General features: G+C 42.4%; 1 protein-coding gene across 1 annotated transcript in view; it reads right to left on the bottom strand.

Moving 5' to 3' along the window:
• Positions 1 to 16,966, bottom strand: part of LOC119432444 (uncharacterized) — a 115,695-nt gene that overhangs the window by 71,189 nt on the left and 27,540 nt on the right. Inside the window, 7 exon segments of the mRNA XM_049658240.1 lie at positions 1,047 to 1,123; positions 6,606 to 6,827; positions 8,475 to 8,657; positions 10,335 to 10,471; positions 11,305 to 11,573; positions 12,937 to 13,161; positions 15,316 to 15,569. Of these exon segments, the coding sequence (XP_049514197.1) occupies positions 1,047 to 1,123; positions 6,606 to 6,827; positions 8,475 to 8,657; positions 10,335 to 10,471; positions 11,305 to 11,573; positions 12,937 to 13,161; positions 15,316 to 15,569 (1,367 nt within the window).

The following is a 16,966-nucleotide window of genomic DNA, read 5'->3' as shown; positions in this document are numbered from 1 at the left end:
AAAGGCAATTTTTTGCCATTCATGAAACTTCTCTGCCTTGTGGATTTCCACAGAGCTTATTTGCCAAAAGGTCTTGAAGCACAACCTTTCTTTTAACGCGATAGTGTTAAGAGCCCCGTGCCACAGCAAATCCGGTGCCAGCGTCGTCACCTGTGAGCGACAATTTTGGTATATATTTAGGTATATGTATATACCACGCCATATGACATGCGGTATATGCGGGTTATATTGCCACATCATTCTATCACTAAAGTTGCTCATACCTTGTCTTACATTCTTGAGAAAGTTATTCCTCAGAATTTTGAGAATGACAGCCCACAAACAAATGTCATGAAACAAAACACCGACAGCCCATGCCTTTTATGTCAAATCTTCTGACTGAAATTTTAAAGTGCGTAACAATAACATAAACCTAAAAATGATGCAATTTTTTTGGCGCGACTGTGCACTACCTCCCGGATCGGCCCAAGAAAGAGGCTGCATTTCTACCAGAAAACTCACCTTCGTGCACAGCGTACGCCGCCAGCATTTCCCGGTAAACATTACGGTTACATAAGCTGCAGTTGCCGGAAAGCGTGAGAAACAGTCAGGGAGCTTTGAATGCTATTGCGTTCAAAGTATTAGGCGCAAACTCATAGTGAATGACTAGTGCAAACAATCTCACTAGAGTCACTAACAGCAATGGTGATCTTCACAGCACTCATTTTTTAGCAAGTAACTCTTCCTTTTTGACTTAAGACTTAAGATGGCACAAGTACACATTCCTTTCACACACTAGAATGTAACTATGTATCCATGTGTGATCTGAACTGTTTCTGCTTGAAACAACAGTATTTTCATTTCATTACAGTATTTCATTTGCTTTCATTTTTATGAAAACAAATGAAAGAAAATTTTATGAAAATTGATCCCACTGCTTCAGCACAAATAAATGCCCACTGAACTGGTACCACAATTTGAGCAGCTTATCAGTATAATGTAGTCACACATGTAACTGATGTTCAGGAATGGACACCTTCACTAAATATTAAGTACTAACAATGCACCTTTTGTGATGACCTCGATCTTGAGTTTGTTGTGTTTTGAAGGAAGTACTGCCGCGACTGCAATTGTTGTTATACCACTGTAAAAAGAACAAGAAAGGGCACAATAAACATCTGCAATGGCAAAACATAAGGCTTCACATCCAAGTATCGAAAGATGGTGAAATACAATGTGATTTTAAGAGCCAATAAAAAAAAAAAGCACACATGGATGAACCTGAAGCCAGTACGGTTAAATTCAAAGCATATAAATGACTTCCTGCATTTGGTGCAGTGTTGTATTGGAAACACAAAACAGTATGACACACATATGTGCTTGTGCAATTTCATTATACGTGATTAGAGGCTGTGTGTATGTGTGTGCATGCATGCTCAGGCACATGTTAATGTGTTTGAGCAAGTGAGCAGTTTTTACATGTCATGAGCACAGATACAGGGCCGGTATTTTGTAGCGATGTGTTATGCCTTATTCTATACTAGTCTTATCATCCACCGCTCACGGCTGGCTGATCCCGCTGATAATGTGTGCTGACCGTCGCTCTGACCACTGAGCAAGCGCGATAAGCGTGAAAAGGCATTACCATCGGAAAGGCATCGCTACAAAATACTGGCCCAGGATACTAAAAACGGAGCTTTTTTTTTCTACCAACTTATAACCAGTACAACCTTGTTGATTTCCCATATGATTTCCCGGCGCCAATGTTTGCAATTGAGAACACAAAAAAATGACGCAATAATGTTACGCTTATTTTTTAATGTTTAATACATTCCCGGAGAACACAATCTTTTGGCACCAACATTCAGTACATCGCCAAACTGCGATCACGTGATACCTTTTTCTGGCCACTAGATTCCATGTAAACAAGAAAGAACGTGAGGCATGTGCGAATGATCCAAGCAAAATTGTCCGAGTGCCGACCATAAAGCGATGCTTGGCAGATTGCTGGGAGCTGATCATGTCAGCATGAAGAGCTTGGGCCGTAAAGAAGCTGACCTATGGTGCTGGTGGGTGACCTCGTCGGCACTGGCTCGGTCATGGAAGCCGATGCGTAGGGCAGCATAATACCATGCATGAAAGTTTTGCAGACGTCGGCTTCATGCTGGGCTGACGCCACTGGCCAACTTCTTTTCTCCTCTTCTGTGGTGGTGTAGCGAATGGGAAAGGCGCTTATTCCTGCTACGCTTTAACGAGCACGTACGGTGCAGTGCCTTTGGGGAGAGGGGAGCGAAAGAATAGGAAGGAGATGAGTGAAATGGAGAGTGAGGATGAAGATGGGAGACGGGCGCATGATCACCTCCACTGTCTGTGGCGGTCGGCTCAGGCCAATGCTCAGGCAGCACTAATGGGGGGGATGGGAGCGGCTGGCATCTAGGTGGTGATTGTTTCTTTTCTCTTCTGCTCGACATCGTTTCTTCTCTTCTGTCACCGCTTCAGGTACGGCGGCGGAGAGCAGTAAGGAGATAAGGGGGGCAGAAGGACCTTTCGGCGGGAAAGAAGTGTTCAGTGGCTGTTTGACCGGCACAGCTTCTTCGGCGCTGTGCTTCTTGTTTGCGGGAAGCCCACCTTGATCGTGGACGTGAAATTTCCAGGCTGCGGATTTTCACCTCCTACGAGCTCCGCACATAAGTCGCACGTCTTATTTATGCTATTCGCACCTATCTTTTTTACAGTTAATCAGGAGAGAAAGCATGTCAGTACCCTTCAGGAGTGGCGTACATAGCAAGGGGGTGGCACATCAGGCATGTGCCACTCCCCCTCACCCCAAACCCCCGTGCCGAAATTTCCTTTGTTAGTATGATGAGGCCTGCCCACTCACCCTCTCCCCTTTCTCCCCCTCACCGCCCCTGATCAAGTGAGTGCCCCCCCCCCCCCTCTTCTCCACCAAAACATTTCTGGCTATATGCAACTGGCCATTGAGGCTGCATTGCCTTGTTTTGAGAGCTTGTCTGTGTTTTTCAATCTGTTCACCATGTATGCTGAACTACCTATCATATACCTTGAACTAAATGAAATTGACATGTGCAACTAGCACAGCATGATCTGTCTTGCCTTATGCACTACAAACATATATTAAAGACGAAAGCACACGTGTCAATCTTTTGATCCTGCTCGAAAGTAGTTTGCACATGCACATATGTGTGTGTTAGGGAACTGCCTAAATTCGATACCTTGTGGTCTTTGTAGTCGCACTTTATGTGCAAGAGTTCATGTGCCAGAGCTTGCAGGGCAAATGGATTAAGAGGCTGTGGGTAGGTTGTGAATGCGTGGATCACCACTGTGTGCATGCAGTGCACTTCGCATGCTGTATGCCGTGCACAAAATGTACGTTATGGTCGTGGCGTGATGCATGTCAAATCATGTGAAGAAAGGCATATTTTGACTTGTTCGCATCAGATTTTTTGCAATGCTCATTTTTTGGTAAAATAATGTGGAACTGCGTGTGCTAGGCATATTTAGTGTGTCATGAAAAATCACGGATTTGTCAAAACCTACTTCTAAGTACAATGCTTATCCCCCTGCCATGACAAATTCCAAAAAAAAATTTTTAGAAGTGCAGAACTTTTTAAAGGGGCCCTGAACCACTTTTTATCGAAGTGGAGAAAGGCATTTGAAGTGAAAATAGGCTATTTCAGAAATACTTTGCCGCAAAAAATACTTCAATGCGTTCAGCAGAAGTGGAGTTACTGGCAATCAAACACGGCCTCCACTGTGCTTCCGTTCCTTCTTCAATGCCTTGCGCTGCGAAGGCTACGGCGGAGTGGGGTGCGGCCACAACACTCCGCCTTCCACGTGTCACCGTGGCGTGCAGTTCAAATTTCGTTTTGGATGTCAAGGTAGATGCCACGACTTCCGATGTGGTGCCTACAACGCGCTAAACGTCAGCCAACCACAATGTTCTCAGTGAGCCGCAACGCACTTAGCCAGTGGACTCGTGGCGGCACCTCGCGGCGGCCGCGGTGCAGCTGACCGCAGCAACCAACAGCAGCTGCGCATGTGGGAATGCACTTCATTATGAAATAAAGCATCCAGAAATAAGTGAGGAGCATGGCTGCTGTTAAAAAGAGAGCATTTGAGAGAAAGGTGAGTTCACGCTCCGCTCGCGAGCTCCACGCACCGCATACGCCAGCAAAACTTGGCTGAGATGTTTCACAGCAGTGTATGCTACCCGCGGTCTGTGTTCTTTCACCAAGCAGCTCGAGGGGTGGTTTAGGGCCTCTTTAAAGACCTGCATATTTTGCGCCCTTGTTTTTCTCAAATTTCTTGTAAATTTTTTGCTACTTTTTGGCAATTTTTTTCGAAAACTGCCAACAATTCAGGACGTGTTAACTCGTCATCGGCACCAGAGGACGCTCATAGTAAAGACAAGTTATCTCCTCATTGGCAGTTAAGCAGTTAAATGATTACTGAGAGACCACAAAGTATCTGGTTTTCAATGTCTGAAACTCGCAGTACATGCTTTTATTTCATGTGTTGGAGCGTGACCATTGCAGAAGCAGTTTAAGCGTTAAGCGACCTGGCTGCACTATTATCTGGTACGAATGGGCGTATGCAATCCAAGGAAAGTTATTTTCAAATGCCCATACAAGACTTTTATTGATTAATTCACATTTTATGTTTGACCTACTATTACAGCTTTCCATAACAAAGTTGTGTTTTGTATTTAAATAGTACAATAAAATTTTACAAAAGTCAAACTGTAGCAATAACTTGTATATAAAGCGCTCGTCTTCTAGCATGCTTTATGACACAAATGCATGCATAAATCAAGTGAATAATGTAGGGCGCTTTTTCTTATGTCAAACAATTTCTTTTTAATTTTGTCACAGATACCAGCATTCCACTTCTTAAGCTAGGTTACTTAAGCCGGCGGACATTACTTTCTAAATGAGTGAATAGCAGTGCAGAAGTAGGTAATTGGGAAAAATAGTGCTAATTATCTTTTTAATTATTGAATTTAGCATACATGTTGCAATGGTGGAGATGAGCTTATCAATATACAGTGCCAATTAAGTTGGAACCAATTTTGTAAAGCACCAGTTTTGAGATATATGTTAAAGTGTGTGTCAAAAATGCAATGGCAGTCAATAGCTACTTTCCTGCTGCATCGCGGATATATACAAAGCTGGAGGGAAGTAATTAGGACACCAATTCATTTTGCTGCACACTTATACTTCGTATATCTTGAACTGGTGCTAGTTACAAAATTGGTTCCACCTGAATAGGCCCTGCATGTTGAAGGGCTCTAATTCTGCCATTGCATGCGCTTTAACGTCATTAATTAAAATATAATTAGAGCAATTTTTTATGATATACTTCTGCATTTGCAACTTATTCAGAATACATTGTTCAACAGGTAAGTAACTCAGCTGAAGAAACAGAACAGGGGCCTTTGTCATACAAAAAAAAAAAAAAAAAACACCCGGTATAAGCGACTCAAAATGTAGATGTGAATATTGCCCAAAAAGTGCTCGACATGGACAAGCCATGCTGTTGCCACCTTGGGGAAGTTGTCAGACCCTGCAAGGGCCGAACGTGGCCACGATGAATTAATCAGCAGTCATAGCATTGGGCCAATCTTGTCAGCCGATCTCATGCTGGTGTTCGGCAAACGGGCTGGCCATTTGCAAAAACTAAGCCCAGCCCGACCCAGATGGCCGAGATCAAGCTGTCTGTTCTTTAGCTGGCCATGAGCATCAACCCGAACTTTCGCCGCGCTAACTTTTTGCATGGGGAGAGCCCTCCCGGGAGTGCCATGTGAAAATGCCGGCACACACTTGGTTTCCTCTTCTGTACCAGCAAATCTCATCGCAGGTCATCGCATGTCGCATTAACAGCCATGCAATAACCATCTTTACCTATCTGTTTCACGGCATGTGTGGTGTAGTGCCGTTGGAAGCATACTTCATGGCTTGCCAAAACCACAAAGACGACAACCTACATCTCGGGCCCCTCGGTATCCGGAAGTTCATCACACGTGCCTGCGTCTCGTGCTGCAACAATTTGCGCAATGCTTCGCATTACGAAGATGTCAACTACAGTTGAGTCTGACAAATTGTTTTGCGACTTCGAATCGTATGTCTTCGAGGTTGGTATGTTTTTCTCGCGTGTTCTCCCAAAACATATGAACGAGGCTCTACTGTACTTGTGTATCTTCTACCTCTTAGTTCTATCAGAACATGATCGCCATGAACATGACGCATTCAAAATAGTTACACTGGAGAAAGTTTGCAAATTGAGGCCCTTTGTTACCACACACATTCCCCACATTCTTAACACAGGTGTTGCATGGGTCCTTAAAAATGCCAAAAAAAAGGAATAAGAAAATGATGAGTGAACTGACAAAAAGGTCATCAAGGGAAAAAGATACAGCCGCAAGGATGTAAGCATAAGTAAGAACAACAACTAAAAAAACAAACATGGAACGCTGGATTCATGGGCATATGGATTCATGAGCACATCATTCCCTATTGGACTACCTTCACAAACCAAGCCCCATATTTATTATGCCTAATGGCAAGCTTCTGAGAAAAAAAGAAAAGAATAAAAAGAAAGAAACTCACTTGCTGTATGGCTTTAGCACAAATTGCCAGCTCGCAGGCGCAGCCATGAGGAACCATGGTCTCATCAGGTGAGTGACGTTGGCATACGACCGGTCGTGACAAAACTGCAAGCCCGTGGCACGCCCCAGACCATCACCGGTGCACCAGTCAACGTTGACACGCTGGACGTTCCAGTCGCCCATTTCTTCAATGCGGTCGTGCTTGATCATCTGGTTAGTGCGTCTGAAGTGGAAAGATTGCATTGCGATGCTTGTGACAACAGTCATCAATGTGGATGTGAGTTGAGCAGCAAGATGACAAGCTGCAGTGAAAAGAAGTTGTGCTGCCCATGTGCTGTTGGCTCCGTGTGCTTGTAAATAATGAAGCAGTACTTGTAAACAGCCAGTTCAACTTTCTTGCTCAACTTTAATACCTTCTAGTACAATGTGCCCTGTTTATCTCTGTATTACATTAGGGCTCTCGCAAGACCGGTCGCAAATGATCATTTTGGTAAAAAAAGTTAATGTTTTGGGTCAATCGCTCGCTGCTCAATTTTTCAGTCGCACAACTGCAGTAACAAACCTACTAAACCAATCAGGGGCACCGTAGCAGCACATCTGTACATGCTCATTTAACGTGACGATGGCGGTGTGAGTGGACTCGAACGCCACCAATCGCGAGATATTTCAGTGTGGTGATGGGCAGGTTGCAGAAACTGGTGTGAAAATGGGTTGCCATGAATCGTATCTTGGTTACCAGTCACTGTCCATCGCAAGACCTCTGTAAGTTGCCCTTTTTGCCTTAGCTTTACCTTAGAAATGCATGTGACTACATTGAAACAGCACTATCGTTTTTCTCGGCAAGCACTGCACCGATTTTGATGAGGTCTGCTCATTTAAAAAAGGTAGATAAAATCTACCCTTCCTAGGAACTAGATTTTTGATTTTGACCATTAATAGAAAAATTTTCTGAAAATTATGAAATTTCATAAAACAGAAGTATCACATTTACAACTCTGTAACTTGGCATTAATAAACAATATCACATTTAAATAAAGTGCACCTTTTGAGGCATCTCAACTGAACAAAATTGATTTATTATAAACCACTCTAAAGTGTACTATAACTGGTTAGTTAACTAGCGGTGAAAATTGAAATACCGTGGTAAGCACTGCAACAATTTTATGGAAACTGTAAACTTATTTATCAATTTTGTTCACCTAATATGCTCTAATGGATGTAGTAGCTTACAGAAATGCAATATTATCAGCCTTTGGTGCAGATTTATGGATCTTACAGCTTTTTGCTTCAGTTTATTTTTATTTTTATTCAATTATGAATTTTTGCCAATTTTTAAAAACATTTGGGGCCCTAAATTAAAATTTTGTTGGTAGGATACAGCTTTTTCTGTAATGCAACAAATTTGGTTCAAATCAGTTAAGCAGTTGCTGGTTGTTTATGACAGCATTTATGCATTTTTGAATTTATGCACTCTGTCCCCATCTGTGTGCACTGTTACCCCCTTAAGATGCCCACCAAGCCACCCTTGTGAGCTTCATAGAGAGTACATTCATACAAAAAAAAAAGAAAGAAAAAAAAAACTGAAAAAAAAACTGTGAAGTGGTACAGGTAAAAGCCTAATTAGTAGAGTAACTAATTATTCATTGGTTTGTTCAACTTTACACAACTGAAAACTCACTCTAGCATATCATAAATGTTACTATGGGCTTTGCACAGTGTTACCCTGTTTAAAATAGAATTTTGAGATACCAAACTCTGCTGGGCTTTGTGGAGTTCACACGTGGGCACATCAGGTCGACTCGCTGCATGCTCCTTCAGGACGGAAGCAAATAGCACATAGTCAACGCAGTGTTCAACCACTACAACTCACACAAGCTGAAGGATCTTCTGCTCCTTGCTTGGGATTTCAACCTCAACGTGAGCGGAGTGCTGTTGCAGATTCAGCAGGGCATTGAGCTGTGTAGTCGTGTAGGCAGAGCTGTTGGCCTGAACTCCTATTCGCGTCTTCGTCGGGAAATCGAGCACCATGCGATTCAGGAAGGTCAGCGCTCCACTGCCGGTGAAAGAAAAACAGAAACAGAAGAGGTTCCCTCTACTTCGTGGCAATGACAAAAAAAATGAAAGTACAGGTTTTGTAATATAGAATGTAGGGCAGGGCATCACAGATAGCAACCATACGCTAAAAAAAATCACACATCACAAAAAAAAGGCTGACTTTGCTGAGAATGTAGCAACATTGTAAAGAAAGGACGGCTGGCTGGCTCTGCCTTGCAGCATGTATTGTTGTGAGTCGTTTTAGAAATGTTTTGTTGCGTGGAGACACAAAGACGAACTTACAAGGCTGATTATTGAAGCCGCTAAAATAGCAAGTTCAAATGACCAGTGTGTGACCATGTCTTTGCTTGCCTTGTCAAGAAAAATAGGATCTTTTTATTTAATGTGGCATGGCATCTTTGCTTCCACATGAGTGTGATATGTATGCGTAATATGTGTGCGTGTCTCGAAGAAAGCCTTTGTTGAAGTTGGCGCTTGTGTGTGTTCACTAGCTCATCCCCACCTGTCCCTGTGCATAGACATTCCTAAGTACCGTATTTATCCAAATATAAGTTGAGGTTTTTTCCCCAAAATCTTTAGCCTGTATGTCGCCCCCCTACCTTATATATGAGGCTGATAGAGTCAGTTACTGTTTCAATATGGCAGCAGCATTGCAACATTTCAAGTGATCCAGATTTTAGACGGCAGTCCAAATTGTAGCAACTAAAAATCCTTGGCAGGTGAGGCGGTACCATATTTTTCCACGTATAACCTGAATCTAATAATTGAAAAATTTAACAGTAAAGGTGTTACTGCAGGTGTCAGTTATATGCGAATTTCGCCCTGGCGTGCGACTGCACGGCCTGAATTTTGCCTTACAGTGTGGCTTTATGGCACTGCATGCCTCACTGCCATGAAGCCAAAACATAAGGCAAAGTTCGTAGTGTCGTGAAGTCACACATCAAAGTGAAATTTGCATATAACCTGTACTGATTATTCCAGGGGCTTTCGATTATTCAGTATGCCGCGCAATCCCCGTCAGATCTGAATAATTCGCTGGCACTCTACGTGATAATATCACCTTATGTTAATGTGCATAGTACTTAGGTTCTTTTTCTCGGGTCCTCCAACTGCACCCTCGCGACTCTCGCTTTAATCGTGACCCCCTTATAATCGAATAAATGCAGTATGTCTTATCCTGGCGACATCATGCATGAAGACCTGCTGGCGTGACGACATGCGACAAAGAGACCAGAAAAGCCCAGATTGAAGCACGGGATTATTTTTATTTTAATCTGTGGCATCCACTTGGTGCATGGTGCTTCCATGTTTGCCAAAGAGGGTCACAGTATTCTGTACACTATGCGTGTCACCGTGTGTTATTCAACATGGGTTGAAAGTGTCCGAAATGGTCTGGGGGCCTTTAAGCACCTCTTAGCTGCTGCAGCAAATGCTGGAGATTTCTGCTTAGGGTGCCTTCAAAGCATTCAATGTTTGCTCCTCACAACCTGTGCTCGTTATAGTTAAGCCACTATAGACGTGTGGCAAAACCTGCAAGTCAGCTTTCCTGCACTGCAAAAGTTGATGCACAATGGTGGCGCAATCTATCCTTGCTGCAAAAGTTAGGCGCAATGTAGTGTCTGCTGGCACATGTTCAGGATTCTAGAGAGAGCTGCATACTGAGGCTCCATTAAACCTTTCACGCCCTTTAGATCCCATCACTGCCTCATGAACGACGCTGTCACGAGCTTCTTCTGGCATGTGGAACAGGTGTTTGTAGAAGCCGAACATGTGAGACACTATGCTGCATGTAACAGTTGCAATGAGGACAAGCTGCACTGCCATTGTGCATAAATTTGTTTAGTGCAGGAAAGCTGTGCTGCACGTTTTCCACCTTGTCTACAGACATTCTTCGTTGTTCCGTGGCTTTACAAACATGCACATGAGAGGGGGATTACGGCAACCATATTTTCAGCACATTCCATGAAAACTATTTCTGGAATTGAGCATTGTACCACAGGAAAACCAGGTGACACGCCAGGCACTGCCATCTTGGGTAAGGTGGATGTGAGGACAAAGGAAGCCTTCCCCATGGAGGCAGGTTGACATGGAACCTGTATCAGCATTGCCTTCAATTCCCCTCCACAAAAAGAGAGGGTTAGAAAGGAAACTGGCTGTCCAGGTTCACCAGCCATGTAGAATATGCGTGCAGATGTCATAACTTTGTGCCTGTGTCATCTTGCTAGCCACATGATATGCCACCACGGACAATATGACAACAAAAACATTCAAATCAGAACAGTAAAGCTGCAGAGATTACTACTCTCATAATTAAAATATTACACGTGATGCAATATCCTTCAGTGGCCAAAATAAATTGCTCCTTAAGCAGTGTCTTGAACAAAATTCCTTGCAATTTTTAGTTGTGTTTGAATTGTCCTCTAAGTACTCAATTTGCCAGTGATAATTTGTTTGTTGTGATGTCCCACATTCGAGTATTTATTAAGCTGCATGCAGAGTCTTGCGTTATTATTATCTCTGAATCTTTATTATTGTCCCATGCAACTTCAAGCAGCACAGGGAAGACTGTGTAGGCAATCAATTAAACTTGCACATTGTCATTTCTTAGTGAAGGAAATAAAAAGATTGTGTGTGAGAAGGCAAACCTTGGATGCACTTTGACAGCAAGATTGCTCGGGCTGGTCCTGATGCGCCTCAGTTCTCAGCGAAGCCACCAGGGTAGCACTGGTAGTCCAGTTGAGTGGCAGACCCAGCATGGTTGGCACCTGGTGGTAACCCTCGATTATACGGATGGTGCGCGTAATGTCGAATGACCGAGGATGTCTCAACAGCTCGTGCAAGGGCTCGGGTGGCATGAATGCACTGATGAGGGCCGCAATGATTTCGCCGTAACTTGAGAACGTCAGGTCTGTGCCTGCGAGACAAAGTGCATCATCATCATTATCATGCTCCGAGTCCACTGCAGTAGAAGGGGGCATCCTCCCAGAGCTAACTCTCCTTTTGCATTAATTACTTCATTTGATGCTTGAAAATTAAATAATTTCACGACAACATGTAATCCCATGCCATCCTCGACCACGCTTCCCTTCCCTTGGCTTTCTATTAATTCTGTTACTTGTAGAATCTTTGGCCATGTTCTTAAATCACACGATAGCTTGTGCAAGTATGCACTGAACCCTCATGTCGACCATAAAAGTGGCCCGTGCGCTGCGCTTGTAGCGGAGTGCTGAACGCAGATAAACAGTGGGCTGCTCTCTGCAAGTTCGTAGTAAGTTATTAAAAAGCTTTTTTTTTTTTTTCAACTATGTGTTTGATAAATTATTTAGAGTAGTGGCTAGCAGCAAAACCGCTCCTGCTACACATGTTGATATACTAGTGGTTATTTGTCTGGTACATATATTGACAGGTGTACTTGTTTATCTTTCTCTGGCAACCGCTTTTCACTGGCTAACAAATGTTAAATGTTATAGTATACGCTTTCAAGTGCATCATTCCTTCATTAAAACAAATAGCTTTTTTTGAAGTGATTGGCTGCTAACTTAATTGACAATCATCGTCAGTACACAATTCTTTCATTTCCAATTTGGCACAAGTTTTTTTATTATTATTATTATAAAGTTGCACGAATGCTGTTTTCCCGTAATGAAGCCATACCAACAAGATCAGACACTCATTGTGAAAAACAGCGCAACTTGAACATTCGCAAATGAAGAAACATAAGGACGAGCAGTGACTCACAACTGACGCTTTATATAAAAGACATGAACTTATATACATATGTTATCAAAAACCCAGATTAAAAAAGCAAAGAAAACAAACAGCACCCCTACAATGAACCACTGTCAATATATGTGCAGAGCAAAAATGTATCAATGGCTCAAAGCTTACCACAAGGTGCCAAAGAAACCACGTGGTGTCAGGTGCCACCTCGCAAATTCCAAAAGTAATACAAAAAATAACACACCTGTGAGCAGAAAGAAATACTCTCTTCCTGCATGGAATTGTGTAATGGAAGAGCCAATGTCTCACAAAGGATATCTACCTTTCACTTGACTACCAATGATCGTGTTGTGCCTGAAAATATGCATGCCTGGATACAGCTGAACATTATCATGAAGCCACATCACACAGAAAACTAGATTATATCCGATTCTCATTATATCTTTGTTTCTTATATCGATGTTTAGCTGTAAATGAACAAAGGGAGAAAGAAATAAGTATACTTTGTGCATAGATGCAGTTGTCGCTGTAAGCCAGTAAACTGACATAACACTCACCGAACATGTTCAAATCCACGACAGGTGTCAGTGACATCCGCCCCACCGGTGGCAGGACATCCAGAATCTTTTTCAATCCCTCCTGGAGCTTCGGAAAATGCCTCAGTGGCTGCTTCAGTCTGGAAGCGCCACCTTTTGGCAGAAGCAGGTCGAAGAAGGCCTCCCAGTCGGGGCGCCACTGGCCATCTTTGAGCTTTGCGGCGCCAAGCACAAACTGCTCTATCTCTGCAAGTGAGACAGGACAACATTCTCCAATTTTTCAAGCCTGATTTTATCTGCACTCAATGCTAAACACAAACAAAAAGTAAGGCCACAGGCCTCTTTGAAAAGAATTGGCCTCAACGTGACATGACATGTGTACTCAGGGAAACACTGGCTTAAACTAGGTTTTAAAAGATCTATAAACAGGAGTTTTTAATATCACCTGTGGCAGCTAGTGCAATTTTGTGCTAGGTTACAACTGAAGAGGTGGACAATACTTTCACAAGAAATTGGAATGTATGTGCGACAAACAATCAAATTTTCATAAACTGAAAATTTTCATTAACTGAATTTTTAGCTAACTACTTTAGGGCACATATTGAAGTTTAAGAAGGCAAAGAAACTCTACTCTATTTTTGACGGCAAAGAAACTCTACTTCGGAGGAATTCCAAGGCTGGCACCAGTTATAAGAAGTGTGCTCTCAAATTGTGCAAGGAAATGCATTGGTGTTCCACTTATTTGTGCTTTCCTGCTTAAAAATTAGTTTTTATGAGCAGAAAGAACAACGGCCACCCTGCATTTGAATTTTGTGTCAATACTGCGATGCCAATAGGATCAGTGGGGCATCAGATGTATTTTTTTTTTATTTGGGCCATTCTTATGCATAAAAAGTTCCCAACAAGTTCAGGAGAACATATTTTGCTAGCAGCAGGTACTGGGATGGCCATCTGTCGGTACACTATCATGACAGTCATTGTGAACCATTGTTTAGTGAATAATAAGCATTGTACAAGAGCATTGTACAAGACACACAGAAGATCACAGAAGCCAATCTGCTTGTAAACACAGGTGCTAGTTGTGTCAGCGTCCCAAGTATATCACTCAGTATAAACGAAATGAATTACCTAAGCTTTGTCGGACTGCACATGCGATGACTTGCCTTGGCTTATTTTCGTATGGTTGATGTTGATGAGCTCATGTACACATACTTCACATCTCAAAGTAGCACTTCCATTGAAAGTAGTGCACATCTGTCCTTCGTTCTGTCTGTGTCTGTCATTCGAGTGTGCTGTAGCACCTGTGTTCCCCAAAATTGCCAGGGTAATGTTTTCTTGCAAAGATTATCATTAGTTTTCTTGAAACACACTTAAATAATCCTGGACATAGGCTGTCAAAATCTATAACATTAGTTGTAGCTGGCAGGGGAATTTCACCTTTTTTTTTATATTGTTATTGTGTCCCTTATTTCACACATGTTAGGAATGATCCATATTCGGTAATTCAGAAGGGCAAGCTATCAATGTAGCTACTAGAGTCGACTGCCATAAATTCGATCCTTCTGGGACTGCAAGATTTGGTTGAATTATCCAAAGGGTCGACTGAACAAATGCCAGCTTAACGGTTAGATGGAAAAATTTTATTGTGGAAAAAGTTTATTGTGCCAGCTTAAATGAATGAATTCATTCATTCTGTTTTAGTATCGCAACCATGCATTTCTTCATGCTGTATTTCTCACCGATCTGTTTCATGCACGATATCTCAACTAATCTATTTCTCGACCTCGATAGAAAACCCTGCGTACTAATTGTCATGTGACGCCAAGCTGAACAGATAAACACACTGCTGTCTACGGGGATGTGACACGACACAAAACAAGCGGGAACGGATGGCTTCGCAGGTGAAAGATGCATTGGCCATGAAAGGATAAACATAAAACAGCTTCACGCCTGGAGAAGCAGTAAAACTGTCTGGTGAATTTCTTGTGTTTTCAATCTTTTAGTAACCACTATGCGCGAGAGGGAGCGCCGATGGGAATTGCTCTGGGTTGAATAAACCAAAGAGGCATGCTTTCATATTTCAACTAAACGAGTTTTTCTTCCATAGCCCCCAATGAATGGTTTCTCGCCGGGACTTTACAGTCAGTTCAAATTAGGTCTCATTACCCAAGGTCAAATTAACGAGAGTCGACTGTGTCTCTTTGAGTTCAACACCACCATCCTTGCTTGCTCTCCATCTCTCTCACAGCTGCGGGACAGTTCAGGTGTCCACTGAGGGGTGAGACAGTTACGATGCCCACGGCCCTTAATTGCCTACCTCCTTCTTTTCCTCTTCTGATCAACAAAATTAATTAATTAATTCTTTTGCACAGTTGCTCATTGTCAAACGGACATCCGCACCTTTGAGGAAAACAGTGATGTCAGCAAAGTGAAATTCCGTGCCAAACAGCTGCAAGGTGACGTTTCTGGAGACGTCCGAGAGAAGGTTCCGCCAGCCACCGTACACTTCTTCAGAGCCGATCTTCACAGCAAAGTCGCTCAGCTCAGCTGGCAAGAAAGGCAACCTGATGTGCCTCTCCAGCGTTCGGCGGTTTGACTTCCGAATTTTGTCACTGCCATAGTGACTCTCAGGGGTGTAGAACCTTTCTCCGGGGCTGGTGAGATGATAAAAAAGGAGAAAGAAAGAAAACTCAGAAGAGACTTGAGAAAAGACGTTAGTTTTGCTCCCAAAAGAGGCCAAAGTACTAGATTCAATCCTGCAACCTGCAGAATTCTGCAGACCAACTGCAATGCACTTTGTCTTAAGTGATTACAAATGAGTAATACATATGATTAAAGCATTCTTGGCAAAGCTACAGAGCTGGCAATTGCATAATTTTTTTATTAACTGTCATGGCACCTAAGCAGACCTGATGGTTAGCGAATGTGATGCAAAACTTAGCACATTGCATATTTTCAGTGCACTGAGGGTGTCGTCTAATCTTGGAGGTCATGTCGAGAGCCACTCCCGTTCTCAATGTTCTGGGTTCTATGCCATCTCCGCAGGACGGTAACTGGTGACGGTTTTCTTTCTTTTTCTTTTCTTTTTCACTTTCAGTATCAGAAATGTTTGTTTTTTTACTTTGCAAGCTATTCATGATGCATCCACTGGTGTTTTAAACGTTTAATTTTGTGCAGAGGCTGCTGTAAACCTTCCGTATCCAAACCTGAAACCAAATTTTTGTGCAGCACAGAATTTCTTTGCAGTTGGTCGTGCGTACGTAAATCAGAGGGCATTGTGCTGTTCATCCTTTATTTTACAGAGATAAGGATCTCACTTGCAAGATTCATGGCATTCAGATCCTTACTCAAGCTTGTATAACAGCACACACCAGTCTGAGCACTTGCTCCAGCATTTTAACCCTTTAACAGCCGGCAAAAAAAATTTTTAAATGTATTCAGGAAATGACATCTTTTTATTGGATATCTGGATAGAACATTTCTTGTAGATTCAAAGTATACAGGGTGTTTCATTTTAGCTGCACCAAAATGTTTAAAAACTGCCTGTGGCAGATAGCACAATTATAATCCTTGATCTAAACTACTCGATGAGGCGGCCATTATTTCCACGAGAAATCAAAATGCCTAATTGAATAATTAACATAATTACGCCAATCAACTTTTTAATTAATTATTTTACAGCACATCTTTCAATCTACGAATTATAGCCGCTGAGTTCGCAAGGCGTATCCACTTGGAACAAATTCTCAGCACTGAACTAGTTTCGAGATATCAATTTTCAAAGTGTCTGACGAAATACATGGGTGTTCCAGTTAACTTTGTGCTTTAATGCACAAAACAGCGTTTTACTCAAGAAGTTTACTGGAACGCCCATGCATTTCGTCAGACACTTTGAAAATTAATATCTCGAAACTAGTTCACTCCTGACAATTCTTTGACAAGTGAATACGCCTTGCGAACCCAGCGGCTATAATTCGTAGATTGAAAGATGTGCCATAAAATAATTAATTAAAAAGTTAATGAAGTTCAAAGTTAACAGCTGGCCAAGAGC

The sequence above is a fragment of the Dermacentor silvarum genome, chromosome 11 (assembly GCF_013339745.2).
Source record: "Dermacentor silvarum isolate Dsil-2018 chromosome 11, BIME_Dsil_1.4, whole genome shotgun sequence".
Taxonomy (NCBI): Eukaryota; Metazoa; Arthropoda; class Arachnida; order Ixodida; family Ixodidae; genus Dermacentor; species Dermacentor silvarum.
This window is presented reverse-complemented; position numbering and strand designations above follow the sequence as displayed.